Source organism: Strix aluco, chromosome 20 (genome assembly GCF_031877795.1).
Source record: "Strix aluco isolate bStrAlu1 chromosome 20, bStrAlu1.hap1, whole genome shotgun sequence".
Classification (NCBI taxonomy): domain Eukaryota; kingdom Metazoa; phylum Chordata; class Aves; order Strigiformes; family Strigidae; genus Strix; species Strix aluco.
In genome coordinates this window covers 5619890-5635298 of record NC_133950.1, presented here as the reverse complement: position 1 = coordinate 5635298, position 15409 = coordinate 5619890, and the positions used below count along the sequence as shown (strand labels likewise).

The 15409-nt window shown below is 46.1% G+C and overlaps 1 protein-coding gene across 4 annotated transcripts in view; it reads right to left on the bottom strand.

Annotated features, from left to right (window-relative positions):
• The window catches only part of LOC141932522 (discoidin domain-containing receptor 2-like), a 62137-nt gene that overhangs the window by 28372 nt on the left and 18356 nt on the right, over positions 1-15409 (bottom strand). For all 4 annotated transcript variants that reach the window (XM_074846218.1, XM_074846219.1, XM_074846221.1 and 1 more), the window contains exons 2-3: positions 5061-5198; positions 669-771 (exon numbers count right to left, since the gene is read on the bottom strand). In XM_074846218.1, the coding sequence (XP_074702319.1) occupies positions 669-771; positions 5061-5124 (167 nt within the window). In that variant the 5' untranslated portion in view covers positions 5125-5198. The remainder of the gene's footprint in view (positions 1-668; positions 772-5060; positions 5199-15409) is intronic.

Below are 15409 nucleotides of genomic sequence, written 5' to 3'. Positions count from 1 at the left end.
TATGAGAGAGACTGTAGTAGTACTACTTGACATTGAAAGAAATTTCTTCAGCTGCTTTTTAACAATTCCTTAAGTCTGCAGTTTCCAGGTTTTTGAGTCAAAGTGGACACAGCCCATTTCCTCAATAGGATGCTGTTGAAAAGTTCATCCTCATAAATGATTTCCTATTATTTAAAGCGCTCTACAAGACTCCCAGGGGCACTGTCCCTAGCTGACCTGTAAGTCACAAATCCATTAGAGATTTATTCACAGAACTACAGGAAGAGATGAGGGTCGGAAGCAACCTCTGAAAGCCTCTAGTCCAATCTCCTGCTCACAGCAGGGCTAACTCCAAAGCAACAGTGTGTTGCTCAAGGCCTTGTACAGCCAAGTCCTGAAAGTCTCCAAACACTGAGACATCACCACCTCTCTGGGTGCCTGTCCCACCAGTTCATTCTCATGGGGAAGGATTTTTTTTTTCCTTAATATTCAGTCAGAATTTCCTATATTACAGCTTGGGACTATGACCACTGCCTCTTGGTCTTTCACTGTGCACTAATTAGATTTAATACAGAAGCAGCAAACAAGTTAAACAGGTTCCTTTAAGGGTGAGGGAACTTCTTCCTCAATCACATATTGGATATCTAGGAGAAAAAAAGGATTAGATTTTTTGCCAGAGATTAACCTACCGTGCATACTGGGGTCCTGTGGAATCGTACCACTGGCTGGAAGCAGTGATGTCTTCATCTCGTATCGTCCCTTCATGCATACCCAAAGGGTAGCGGCATATAGCTGAAAATGGGAACACATGCAGTGAAAAAAAGGTATCAGTACTAGTTATTTCTAAATTGCCAGACAAGTTTAATCAAAACGCTATCATGCCCAGGGAATAAACAAGACAATGATAAAATAGAGGATGCAAATAAAAAGGATTAAATACTTCATAATTACCATAAACTGAAATTATAAGTATGAAATACACTCCCAGTTAGTATCATTCAGCAGAGTCCTGGCAAGGCAAAAACTTTACAAAGAAATATTTTAAGAACATGAAATCCAAAACCATACTAGTGTTACTGGTTGCATGGACCTATTTTACAATGAAAAATTATGTGACATAAAAAGGAAGCATTGGTTAAAGATTTTTCTTCTTCTTCTTCTGGAATAAACTGGATGCTTGACTTACATTCAAATAGGAACAATTATTCTTTTCACTAGTCCAGTAACAAGTGAGAAGTTAAACAGCTTCTATTACAGATGACTAGACTTGCTTATGGAAGCACCTGCTCTGTCATGTCACTGCAGGTTAGAGCTTACATTTGAGCACAAGCCCCTGAGCATCCACACTGTCCCATCCTGGTCTGTTCCCTGCCTCCAGCCTCAAGTGGAACAAGCATTTCTCTCCAGCCATGAGAAGATTCTCAAACTTGGTGCCTCCAGGGAGTACAAACACAACTGGTTCAAGCCACGGAGCTCTACAAGCTCAGTACAGCTCAGTACACCAAAGACAGTGCAGATGTAGCTTATAAATCCAAGCTGGCCAAGCTCTCTCCCCTGACACAAGTTTTTAAACGTGTCTTGGAATATTAGAGATGTTTCAGAAAACTCAGAATCTTAATGCATTCATTAAGGCTCAGTATTCAAAACAGGCAAGCAAGATATTTTTGTCAGACTGACATCAACAACAGATTAAAAAGTTAAATGGGATTAAATCATGAAACAATTAAAAAACGAAAAACATACTCAGTGATGTCCCAGAAAAAAAGGAAATGAACTTCCCTATAGATTTTTGGTCTCTGCCCTCTGAGCTCACAGCAGCCCCACCGTAACAGCCCCAGCTCCTGCCCTGTCTGCAGTGACACGGGCAAGTGCCAGCACATGCTCCAGTCACTCCCAAGTGGCACACGTGTCGGCTGGCACCCTCACCGCTTCCCCCAGCGAGGGCACTGCCTTGGGTGTCTTCCTCATCTCTGTATCTCAGGACTGCTACCCTTGTACCTGGATAAAGCTGTTCACCAGGTTCAGAAGCTACAAGAAGAGACAGAGGCATGAAACCCACCTTGCTGTTACCACCACAGAAAATAAACAACCACCAAATAACTGCCTGACAGATTTCAGTGTAGAAATGTTTGCAAACAGAGGTTGTTCCCATAGGTTTGGCTGCAGCTGTTCTCAGGCACAGTATCAACAGATGTGTGATGTTCTATGTATTCCTAAATAATCCTGTAAAGGAGATGGATGGTGAGGTGACAATGTTTGCTGATGATACCAGAAAAAAGCAATTATGGGAATACATACAAAAACCACAAAACACCATTACACCACTGTCTGTATTCATGGTCAGATGCCAGTCAGATATGGAATAGAGCTCTTATTCTTTCTTTCTCCCATCAAAAGGCAGAGAAGGCAACACAGATGATGCAAAAGGAAAGACCAACAGCCTCCATCATTATAAAAGAGATTAGTGAAGTATGACAAAGATCATTTATATCCTGAACAATTACTCACTGTCTCTCAAAATACAAGAACCAGGAGGCATCAAAAGATCAGGTAGTAGAGTTCAAAAACAACATATGCATCCTTAATCTATTAAACACTCCAAATGCCAAAGGTTCACATGGGTTCAAAAATCAGCTAGACAAACTCACAGCTACCACAAGCAAACACCCAAGTGCTAGCTCAGAAAGCTCCCAAGCAGCTGACTGCAGTGAGCCAAGAGCATACCCGGGTAAAGCACTGCTGTGTGCTCGCCCAGCTGTGCACTCTGCCAGGACCAGCAGGGATGGGACCCTGCTGGAGTCAGGACATCAAGCTGGATGGGCCTCTAGTCTCACCCAGAACAGTCATTCATATGTCTGAGGTTTCTTAAGAGGCCTGTTTACAGAAGAATTCACTGGGAGGCAACTGGGATGTCTGATTGGGATCAAGCATGACAACTATGGCTGCTGAAAGCCAACCAAGAGCTCTAACCCTGCTCTGATACTGAACAGTAAATTTAGTAACCCAAACTAGCCTCGACTGTCTTCACTCCTACCTGTCCCACCACAGACCAGTACAATCTGATCTATTGCTGGAAAGCTAGTATGTTCCTGAACTATGGGTAAATATCTGAAGATTTTCCAGAAGTGTGGAGTTATCTGAAAGCAGCAAGTGTTTTTGTGATTCTAAAGTGGGAGTCCTGTCTGGTCACACTTATTTAAAGGTCAAGTGCACACCCTACAGCAATGCCAGATGGAGAGCTAGCTAGTTGGGAAGGACTCTGGGAGACCAGGACTTACTGCAGTCCTTAACCAAACTCATTTGTTCACAAAACCAGGGCTGGCAGATGGATGCCAGAGTGTCCCTGACATCAAGGGATGCACTCTACACGTGGCCGTTGCTTTCATCAAAACAAGCAGCGTGAGGCTCTCACCAGAATGCACATACTCTTGAGCAAAGCCATCCTTGGGTTCTGTTTAGGTGCCACCAGGACTCCTGCTCAGATATCCCTGACCCTTTACTACACACTGAGGGACACACTCAGCTGCCAGGCAGACAGGATACATTGAGGCTCAGAAGAATGTCACAGCTCACCTCTGTTAGTGAGGTCTAACTCATCTAACTGATGCTAGGCAGAAGGACTCCACAGGATCCTTCCCACATAGGTCTGAAATCATCCACAGAACAGCCCCTTTGATTTAGAAGGCAATGCAGGAGGTGCTTCAGACCACTCCTGGAGCAGATCAGGAGGACACGATAATCAATGGAGCCTGTAGGCACTGCAGCTGAGGAGCATCAGTTGGGCTACGGGTGTGCTGGAGTCTGAGTGAGAACAGGACATGGCCCCCAGAGAGGCAGCTGAGCAGCTGTGGGAGCTGGGAATGAAAAGCTGCCTGAGGAAGTCACAGGCAGAACTGAGAAGTGTGAGCAAAGCTACACGCTTGCTTCTTGGTGGAAAAGATTACTGCAGGAGTGTGGGACCACAGCCCTGTGCTCAGGGCCCACCCCACCTCCCAGGATCTGGTGGTGGGGGAGCTACTCCTGCACCTTTGGGTGTACCAAATTCTGTGCTTACCACCACCAGAAGGAATCTGCATGACTGACCCACTAGCTCCCATCTTCCCTCTTCTTCCACTAGCTTTTAAGCACCAGAACAAGATGCAGGTAGCCCCAGCTCAAAGTTGGACATGCTGGGGGGTGTATGGTGCAGAGAACAGCTGAGTAACAGGGAGTGCCTGCTGAGCTCCCCCACAGGCCTCGCTTCACCTCTGGCTGGTTACAGCACAACCTCCAACCTCTGCAAAGATCCACAGGCCAGAGCAGGGTCAGAGCCGGACACAGCCAAAGGGCTCCAGACAGAGCCAGAGCCAGCAGAGCAAACGAAGGCCCTCAGGCTGCCTCACCACACCTTCAGCCAAGCTGGAAAAGGATTAGACTCATTTATTTCACAGACTGTCTCCAGCTCAAACCACCTCACTATGGGGATTTCTGCAATATATTGCAAATTATCTTACTCATCTTCATCATGATTATTACTTGCCAAATCCTGTAGGATAAGAGGTCATGCCCTCCACAGGGACTCATAGACTCATATCCCTGTCTCCTATCTGGCACAAAGTTAGGATGGGTTTTCTACTTTTCCTTCCATACTTCTCTCTCCAGAATCCCTCTTGCTGGCTGGAGAGCTGTGGCTTATGCTTTGCTAATAGATAATTTGCTTTCCACAGTGAGCGCAGTATCTCCAAGCCAGTCGAGAGTCAGGTTTGTTCTGCAGGCCACGTGGTTAAAGTGATGAAGGGATAATCAGAGCTCAAGACAGGCCTGCTGAGAGCACAGACCATCTGGGTGGGCAGAAAGAGGGGCATATCCATGCGCCTGAGCCCTCCTGGGACTGTCAGGAGAGGTGTCCCACTCCAGCACAGCTGTCAAGGAAGACTGGATATCTCAGTCCAGAGGAGGACATTCAGGAACTACATTAGTGATTATATTTATGTGCATTCAATCCATTCATATGCATTCAACATGAGGAGCAAAGAAAGGCTGAGAACGAGCAGATGAAGGGTGGGAGATCAGTCTGCTCTCCCAGCCTGGCAGCTCCCTACCAGGGTTGACTTCGGTGCCAGACGGCTCAGGCAGTGAGGCCAACAGCAGCATGCAGAAGATCATGGTAGCAATCGGAGGCGCTGCGCAGGGTCAGATGGGTACGAGTCCTTCAAAGACAGCAGCTGCCATCTACATTTCTGAAAGACAAAGCAAAGAGAGAAGATAAGAGTCCTCCAAAGACAGGACTTCTCTGTGCTGCAGACTTGCTATATTGGCATTGCCTCGTGATGGGTTGGGCAATCTTCCACGCCTTCAAGAGTGTCTTGACTTCAACCCTACTCTCTGACCCATCCCCTGATCAGAGGCTTAGCAAAGAACTAATAATTGCCTGACTACCCATACCATCTCTAAAGCTATTAATATAATTCAGCTTTTAGGAGCTCAGCTGCCATGACTACTGTGTGGACATAGTCTCTTAAATGCTCTTAAACAAGTCCAATGCAAAGGAATCTCTCCCCCATCCATTCTTCACTTCTCTTATTATATTAAGAAGTATTGAAGCTGCATCTACAATGAACCTGGACAGTCCAAGCAGGCTCCCCAAGCAAGGCTTATCCACCCAATGCACACCTCTATCTGCACCAGATGTACACTCCAAGTAGCTAAGGGGGCACTCTGGAACTTGTCACACAACCTTAAGATAAATGTCTAAAACAAGGTGAAAATAATCTCTCCCTACATGTCCACATTGCTGCCAAAAGAGCACGTGCACTCACATGCAAGCACACTTAATTTCCTGTTTGGAAACAAGGAAAATAGCAAAGGGCTTAAACACTGGCAATTTCAGTGGAAAGCCATGATAACACCTAAAGCAACACAAGGTCATATCAGCAGTTATGTGAATTCTTTGTGTCCTACAAAGAGCCTGGGGAGGTTCCCATCCTGGAAGACAGCTTTACAGAAGGAAGGTTAGAGGCTCTGTCTCATATTGAAATGTCAGAGGAAAAGAAAACAGAACAAATCAATAAATGAGAAGTTGCCAGGACCAGAGGGTGTTTGCTCAAGAATCCTCAGAGTGGTAGTAAAAAAGGCAAAATTGAATGCTAGCATTTGTTAGTAAAGGAAGAGATGATAAAAAAGGGACCATCACTACACTAGTGCATACGTGCAAGAGCATCAGATGCCATTAGCTCAAAGATCTGTAACAAAAGGCTGTATTTTTTCCACCCAACATAATTAAATTGTACAAGTCACAGCCATGCGTTGCCATGGATACCAAAACAATCAGATATATTCACAACAAAGATACACCCCAGCTTCTTAAATCCGAAGGTAAAACCTTTGGCTCAGGAAATCCCCCAGCCGCAGATTGCTAGACGCCCAGAAGCTAAATCAGGGTTAGAATCACTGAGGCTTGCCCTGTTTTTATTCTCTTTCCTAAGGATTTGCTACTGGCCATTGTCCCTGCTGGATTCCATCAGAAAAGATGGCTCTGAGCCTGAAAAACAACTAAGGGCCTTCTTGGGAAAAGAGCCAAACACGCACGCAGGAGGGGAGACTAATGATCAGTGGATGCTGCCCAGCTGTGCCATGCCCAGTCATGCAACAATGCAAGCAAAACAAAAAAGACCTTAAAATTGCCAGGACCCCTGCTGCTTCAGCCACCTCTCGTGCTCCGTGCGAGCACCCTGGCCAAGGCTGGGAGGAAGGTGACCACAAGGTTCTGTGATTTTGTGGCATCTTGGGCGGTGAGGATGCAAAAGCAAAGCGTTGGAGAGAAAAGGCAGCCCATATCTCAGCAGGAAGGTCTGGCAATCAGAAAAGAGATTCTGACCAAGCACTCTCAAGCTATGTGGTTGTCTTTCCCCCCTGAAATGGAGGGGAGTGATCTCAGATGCAAAACACATCAATTCCCACCATCCCCTGACAGACTGCAAGTACCACGGAGCAGAGACTTCCTGTAGCCATGCAGAGGGAGATTTTGTAAAGACATTTTTGCAGCAGAATTTGAAGACAAACCTGGTGGATGTTAATCTATGCAGGTGATTTGCTTAGGGTGCCCCGGAGGCTCCCCAAGCAGGACTTGCAAAAGGAACTGTGGAGTTCAGCACTAGATACTGTCCTCCCACAGGACATGAGAAAGTGTCATGCACATGAAGGCTTTAACCATGTTCCTGGAGCAGCTGATGGGAAACACGGCAGAGAGCTGTCTGGTGGTATATGGGGTGCCCTGACCACGACCCAGGAGTCTGCCCAGATCAGCTGGGCTATGTGGGTATAGCCTGGACTAGAGAGCGTCCTTGCCCCATGTCCCCATGCTGGACCAGCCACTGAACAGAGCTGCAAGTTGCTGAGGAGACTCTGGCAGGAGAACAGCAGCTTGGAGACATCGCCCAGGTGACTTCTCAGCTGGAGGTTTAAAAGCTGCCAGCTGTGCTGGAGCCCTCAGATGGCAGCAGGCAAGCACACATACACTCCACACCTTCATCACCCCTGCAGGGCTTAGGAACAGAGCCTGGCAAACAGGGAGAGGGTCAGGCATCAGTAAAGCCACATGTTAGCTCCCACCAAAACACACCCTCAGATTTCCCTCCAACTTGGCCAGCGTTAAGGGAAAAGGTGGCCAGAGAGCACTGAAACAGCAATCGTACGTGGCTAGGTGAGGACCAGAGCCCACTGTTGAAGAAAAAAACCAAACATGAGAGCAACCCCAGAGATCTGAACTGTAAGTGTTCAAATGCCTTGGCTTCCCATTTGATCCAAAAGCCCAGCAAAGAAGGATCAACAGCAGGGAGGCAGATGCTTGCAGCAGAGCACAGGGATGAAGGAGCACCCACCCTCTGCCATCAGCAGAGCTCACAGCCCAGCTTGGATCAGCTACTGCCTCAAGTGAGAAGTACTGAGTCTTAGCATAAGGATTTTGTCATTTGACAAAAGAGTAGTGGTGCTAAGCTTGTCATCCTCTCAAAATGATGTGCAAGTCATAACAACAGCCACCAATGTCACAGCAGTGTAATAATGTGATGTGTAACACAAACAGCAACATTATCTCAATCAACCAGGTACAGGCCAAACACCATAATTTAAGTGCCCATTTGCTTTACACAAAGCTCACACCATGTTCTAAATCACACCTATTGTTATTGCCACATAGCCAGTCACATCACTTAACCGCTTGAATACAGCGATCAGAATGTAAAAGATAACAGGATGGAAGAGGGAATGGGATGGGGATAAGGAGAGTCACACAGAGATGCTCAAGCACCACATCAGCTCCTGCCACTGAGCCAGCGACCAGTGCTGGAGGAAAGGTATGGGCTGGGGCAGCACAGATAGTTGTGTGTCCCACCCTGCTGCAGCCAGCACCCTGTGAACCAAGGGCTTCTGAGGACTTGATGGGCACATGGAGCTCAGCAGGTCAAGCAAAAACGGTGTGGCTTGGGGGAACTGCAAGCCAGAACTGGAAGATGTGACCATAAAGACCAGCCTGCCCTCCAGGAAAGACAAGGAAACCTTCAGAGATAGCTCAAGAGTTCCCCCATCTGCAGCAATGCGCCAATGAAAGCTGGCTTTGAATTTGGCCCTTGCCTAAAAAGCATCCAAGGTGAGCCAGATGAATCTTCAAGATGTGACTATCTCCACTGATGACAGAGGGATCCTAAACAGCTGATCTGGACCAGCCTCATCACTCCCAGGTGGCCACAGTCTGGTGAGACAAATCCTCACCTTTGTGTGTGGCAGTGAATAAGTATTTACAGCAGTTCAGCCCTATGTAGGGACCCCTGCAGCTCGGTCCAGGCTGTGCTGGGCTTGCTCTTCCTGCCACACTTGGATCCTGGTCCTAGACCACCAAAGCACATGATTGGCAGTCTCAGGAGAGATGCTGCACACAGGGAACAAACAGTGTAATGTCTCATCTTCTAGTGCTCTACAGAAGCTGTTATTCTCTTGAGCAAGGTCACCAAGAGTGTTTTTCACATGTCTCATCATCTAGAGGAGCCTCAGCTCTGCTCAGGAGCTCATACAGCCAGAAATTGCTGTTTGAAGAACTACTGATGTTGATTTCTGCTGAGTCTAAGTCTCAGCTAGTAGTAGATTTGATTTCCAAACTCTACACTTCTCAGTGCTAGAACACACTGGAATATACTACTGAATACAAGCCTCTGTACAAACTGCTTGGAAATCATCTTCCTAATGATTTTTTCTGGGTAGACTTGATACTTTGTAGCTCTTTCAGCTGTATTAAGAGTCCCTTGCTGTGCTCAGGCCTTTCTTCCTGACCTGCCCACACATACACAGAAAGTGCCAAAACTACAGCGAAAGCCTGAAACCAGCAAAAACAGGATTAGCAACATCCTCACAGAGGCAAGAAAGTGTTAAACTCTGTTCTCAGGACTGAATGGATCAAGTTGCTAATTGCTAACAGCTGGCTGCAGGAGAATAAAATCCTGTTACAATCATTGTGAGAGTGGAAAAAAAAAAATCTACTTGCTGAAAAACTCACTAAGAAATGCAAAAGAGGGCAGTTTTTCCCAATATACCCAGCAGATACCATGTTTAAAAAGCCAATCCACCTCTCCGCAGAGAACCAGCTCGCTGTGACCCAGCGCTGTCCCCAGCCCAGCATGGGGCCTGCGAGCAAAAGCACCATGGGCGCAGGACGGAGCTATTCTGTAGTGATGTGCATGAAGAAGGTGGGACTTGGAGCTCCTCCAGGTACTGTTCTCCCTCCAGAGATCCATTATGGAGGTCTGGCATGTTTGCAAGACTCTCTAGATCCCAACTGAAACAGGCATTTGTTTTAACTGGTTCCTTCACAGATCATTACCTCGGAGCGGGACTGTAGGGTTTGCTACAGGAATACCATTACAGATGCCCAGCACTGCGCCAAGAAACTCCACAGTCACGATCAAGACTCATAGCTGTGTGTATGATGCACTCTATGTATTACAACAGGAGCTATCCTTAATCAAAGTATCTTCAGAGGAGGTTCAGGAATGGTCAGGAGGACTGGTCAGAATCTCTTAGCATTCCTAAACGAATTCAAGGAGGAAACACCAAAGCCACTAATTGGGACCTGAAGAAATAAAGGCTGGAAAGCATGATTTCCATTTCTGTGCCTCCAGAACAATAGCGGACCATTTCTCTTTGCCTCAGAATTTACCTGAGATACCCCAAATCCAGCAGATTGCCTCTGAAGCACGTGCTTACAGCCCATGCAGCTCCAGTTTGGACCAAACAGAATTTGTTGATGAAAATGCTTAGCAGAAAGGATTCTGATCACATCTTCAAACGTTTTGCTTAGTCTACAATTCAAATACTTCTTGCTGCTGGTATGAATTCTGGTTTTTTAAGAGGGCTTTGAAGCCCCAGTTGTCTCCTCCCTATACATTCCTATTTACTATTAACAAAGATTCTGCCTTTGCAACTCTGCTAGCATCATGCTAAGAGTGCGCGGGGACAACAATAACAATCTTAAGGCAAGGCAGTATCTTCTAATGAAGTCAACTGCCATAAGACTGGAAAAAACAGAGCAGGGCTGCTGGCCTGTGAAGAGGGCCACCGACTCCAGCAGAGCTGCTGAAGGGTGAACAGATGGGACCAGTATCAGGACAGCCATGCCATGTGTGCAGGAGCCATGCAAGAAGGCAACAAGTTTTCCCTCCAGGGAACTCAGTGTGGTCTTTATGGTCATCCCTAGATTCGGTCAACCTGGTAGCATTGGGAGAGGTCTCTGCATGCCACACGGGTGGCACCTGGACAAACCAAGTGCAAACAGTGACACCAAAAATCAACACACTAGACAGTGACAGGGGAGCTGGGCAGGCCCAGCAAAATCCTGGAATGAAGCATGAAGCTGGAACAGGAGATCTTGGATATAGGCACCAAGAGAGATGGCCAGAAAGAGGAAAAACCCATGGCAATGTTAGAAATGTGGTGGGGGACATAGAGGAGGAACAGTGACACCACAAACCAGAGCAGTAACATGGCTGGACAGATAAAAGCAACCAGATTTTAGGTGAAAGGGTTAGGTTAATCAAGATGCATGTGAGAAGACAGACACAGCAACAGGAGAAGTGAGACAGGAATAGGCTCCAGCGTGATCTTTGAGGTGGTATTAAGAGACACAAAAGAAGAACACATGGGACTAAGAAAGGGACCACAACTTGTGGGAGTGGCACATGGGGAGGGGACAGGGACACCACAGAGCTGGGTATGAGGCAGTGGCAGAAGAATGGGAACATTGAGTTACTTTGTGGTCATCCTCTTGAGGGGTGGGCGATAGGACTGCCCTGAGGCTGCGGAGGGTTTGAACCTTGTTTTCCATGTTGTAGCCAAACATCTAATGGGGTTATTATGAAAAAAGTGACACCTCACTCTTGCTACATTTTAGGAGAAAAACAGAATTCCAGTCACCCATGACATAGCCATGTAACACCAGGAGAAGGCTCAGCCCATTGACTCAAACATGAGGAGTGCCTTACCTACAGCCTACAGAGATGTGCAGGTGCTTTTACAAAAGAGTTAGGGACCCACAAATCCTCCAGCATTTTCCCATTGCCTGTTGGCCAGTCCCACGGGAGTGGGGTGTCCTTGGATTGTGAAACTGCACAGAGCACTTCTGTCACAAGACCAGACTTAGGGATAAATGAACGAATGTAATTTAATCCATCAAAGTAACCAGGCCAAAATTAGAAGCCATTAGAAAGGCAAAGCCAAAGATAAGGAAATGCAATTCATTGTACTAACAACTGGTGGTTCTTGGCTCGGCTAATCCAAAAACATAGATACCCTTCCCCACCAACCCTAAGGCAAGGGTGCTCTCTGCTTATCTTAACTAAGGGACCTGGAGGTACTTCCCACAACCCAGACCGACCTGCCAGGCACGTCCCAACTCTACGCAGGACATGAATGCACACCATCCTCCAGGAACCCTAAACCCAGCAGCAGGGGCAAGGCGAGACTCGTGCACTCCAGAAAGCCCTCTCTCAACCGAGGAGCAGCCTCCAGTCCCACTGTTTCTGTATAACAGATGATGCAGGGAGGGCAGAAATGGCAGGAGAACAGAAGATGTGCACAAACAACAAGCTCCAACTGTCCTCCTTGCCCAGGCAGCAATGATCACTGTCCCTTACCAGAGCTTCCTTGCCATGCAGAATGGGCACCAGGGAGCACATGGCACAGTGACATTTTCACTCTATTCCTTACACTGGCATCTCTCTCCAGCTTTTGAGGAGGTTGCTTACTCTGTTTTTGGGTTTGTTTTTTTTTTTTTTAAACTATCCTCAAAACATATCAGCTACAAGTTAGCAATAGTCCTCTCAAGACCTACAATCTTCCACTGCGAGAGTCTCACACAGCAACCATATATATGACATGTTAACCACACAGATGACAGATGGAGTATTAAGAGCGCTCAATCTAAACCACCTTCCTCCCTCCCCATTCTCAAGGGGCTTCGCCATAACCTTTTACTTAACTGTACTCAAACTTGCATTCAGAAGGAGATCAGGTTACTGAGTCGCAGAATTATTTGGGCTGGAAGAGATCCTCAGGAGAGTATCTAATCCCACCTCCTGCTCAAAACAGGGTTAGCACCAATTTCAGAGCAGCCTGCACAGGACTTTGTCCAGCTGGGTCTTAAAAACCTCCAATGATGGAAACTCCCCCACCTCTCTGGACAACCTCTTCCACTGCTTGACTGTCTGCAGAGGGAAAACTTCAGCCCTCCTTATGCCAAGGCAGAAACTCCTGTTATTTCAGTCAGTGATCACTGTCAACCCTCCTGATATACATCTCTGTTTCTGTTGTTTTAATAATCTGCCCTTAGGTATCCCAAAGCCTTCTCTTGTCCTGACTAAACCAGCCTGGCTCCATCAACCTCTTCAGTGAAGCCAAACTTCAGTATTAAGTTACTTAATATTTTCTCCCAAGCCACTACTCATGAGACCAAGGTTCTGTCTGGGCATGGGACAGCTCCGGTCAGATTTTGCTACAACTCCCACCAGCTTCTTCATGGGCAAACTCAGGAATAACTGAGTTTGTCCCCTACTGATGCCAGAGCATGGCTGGCACACTACTCCCTGGCCCTCTGTTTAGGGACTGTGGGGATCACATTCCCACTGGTAACTATTTTTGAGAGGTATCAAGTGGCACTTTTTAAATCAACTCATTCAACGTAGTACTAATCAGCAAAATGGAAACCAAGATACTGCCACCTTAACACAGAGAGAGGGAAGGGACTGGTTACACTAACAGCAAATAAGGACCAGATACCACCAAAACTGCTCAGGAGGGTGTTTCTCAGTTCAGAGCCCACCAGCTACCAGCAGTGGTGAGGCACCCTAGTAGAGCATGAAGGCTATGCCAGAGATCAGACCCTGCCCAAGGCAAGGAGGACCTGCCCCGGGGACCCAACACACTCCTGCTCCCGAAGCAGAGCCTCTTCTGCCTCCCGGGAGCAGCAGCATTTGGTCAACAGCAGGGAACTTAGTCAGGATCCAGGTATATGATGTCAACGCAGCTACTTTTGGCAACCAGGACAGGAATCTCATTAAAAACCACAATCTGAAGACTTTTTGGACGTGATCTGCTTTCCATCAGAGCACATGGATCACTAAGCATGTTCTTTCTTTAATTTGACACCAATTTACAAATGCACCAGCTTCCCCAGATCTTGCTCTGGACAGAGGTTAGTCTCAACCACCTGTTGGTTATGTGCTCCCACTCTGTTTTAAAACACTGCTCCAACATTTGTGTTTTCCCAAACTTCTGGAACTCCTTCAGTCTTCCCAGATTTATTACACATCAGCAGCCAGGATTCAGAAAGCTGTTTTGCCAATTTGTTTTAAACAAACAAGTTCCAATCTTGCTCAAGTTTCAAAGACTTCAAAATGTTATCTTGTGTTTAACACCCTCCCTGGTTACCACTGCAACAAAGTATTTAGATATCCTCATAAAGGAGAGTACATCATCCAGCTTCTCCCCAAACACAGGAAATGTTTTACCTCTCAGTATTGTATAGCAATCAGTTAAGAGGGTTTTTTTAAACCTTTCTCAACAATATAAACACCATTGATGAAATTTATTTTGTTACACAGATATTAAAATATTGCTTACTGTCCTGAAATATATTTGCTATGCTTTTTCAGTTATCTTTATCTTTCCTCATTAATCGCCTACCTTCCAAAATACCCACTTTACAGTAACAGCCACTTATCTACAACTTTTTTTGCAAACTGCTCCTAGTGGTTTCTTTTAAAAAGATAAAACATGATTACTGGGACAGACTCTGCAAAACCAGAGGGAAGCAAAGTCGCATACAGGGGCACATAGTACCCAGCACCGAGCTGAGAAGCTCCTGTTCTTTGCAAGGGTGGAAGCCAAACTCAGAGATGGTTCAGTGAAAGTCAAACCAGAAATACTCTTTTGGAACATCTACTAATTTAGCTGGCCATTTAGTTTCCATCAAACCACCACAGAAATGCTGATACTACCAAAAGCTACATTTTATTAGTTTTGTAAAATGTCTCTTCATGTTCATAACACAAAAATTCAGTGCACCTGTCACTGGCACACAGACCTTGCCCTGAGCTTGAGAAGCATTACTGGCTCTGCTGTAGTCTTACCAAAAAAATGTCTATAGATGTGAAAAGCCATGCCATACATCTACAAAAAGATACCAAACCTAAAGAAGCTTTTTCAATATCAGAAAGAAGCACAAATTATCATCTCTTACTGCATTCCACAGATTGAAATAACTCCAAACACCAAATGCAGCAAGTGGAAAGTCTTACTGCCCTCCAACAGCACACTGGCCTGAAGCAGAGGGGACAAGGCAGGTTGTGTCCTCAGCGGGCATCATTTCTACAGAGGCCGAGCAGAATGTGCATCAGTGCACCTAACCAAGAAAGCAAAGTCTGGGTACACACAGCTGTTACATTCTGCTTGAGCAAGCTTTGTTTACCACACAAATTAAACTTTAAAACCACTCTGTGAAGTGCCTGGCAAAGATGGGAGCAGCGAGCGGCAACACTTACAGAGCAGCTGAAGTTGCTGCATCAAACCTGGAGACTCCGGGGAGGATTTCCAGGCAGGTCTAACCAAGTTCTGCTGGGTTACTATTGACTAGTACAAGTCTACAAGATAAAATGTAACGTCTCATGTACAGAGATGAAATTTCAATTATTCAAATTTCAAATACCTAGCATGACTATAGACCATTCAGAGAAGATCTTTGCTTACCACACTGTATTTCAAGCAATCAAACCAAATGTTTTGCTTATAAACAAAGGAAAAGACAGGAAGACTGAAAAAGCTCTAGCAGCATTTCACAGCTATGGAAAGCCACAATGGCTGATTCTGATCAAATTTTCTCAGGACAGACCAGAAAAGAGGAGCCTACAGA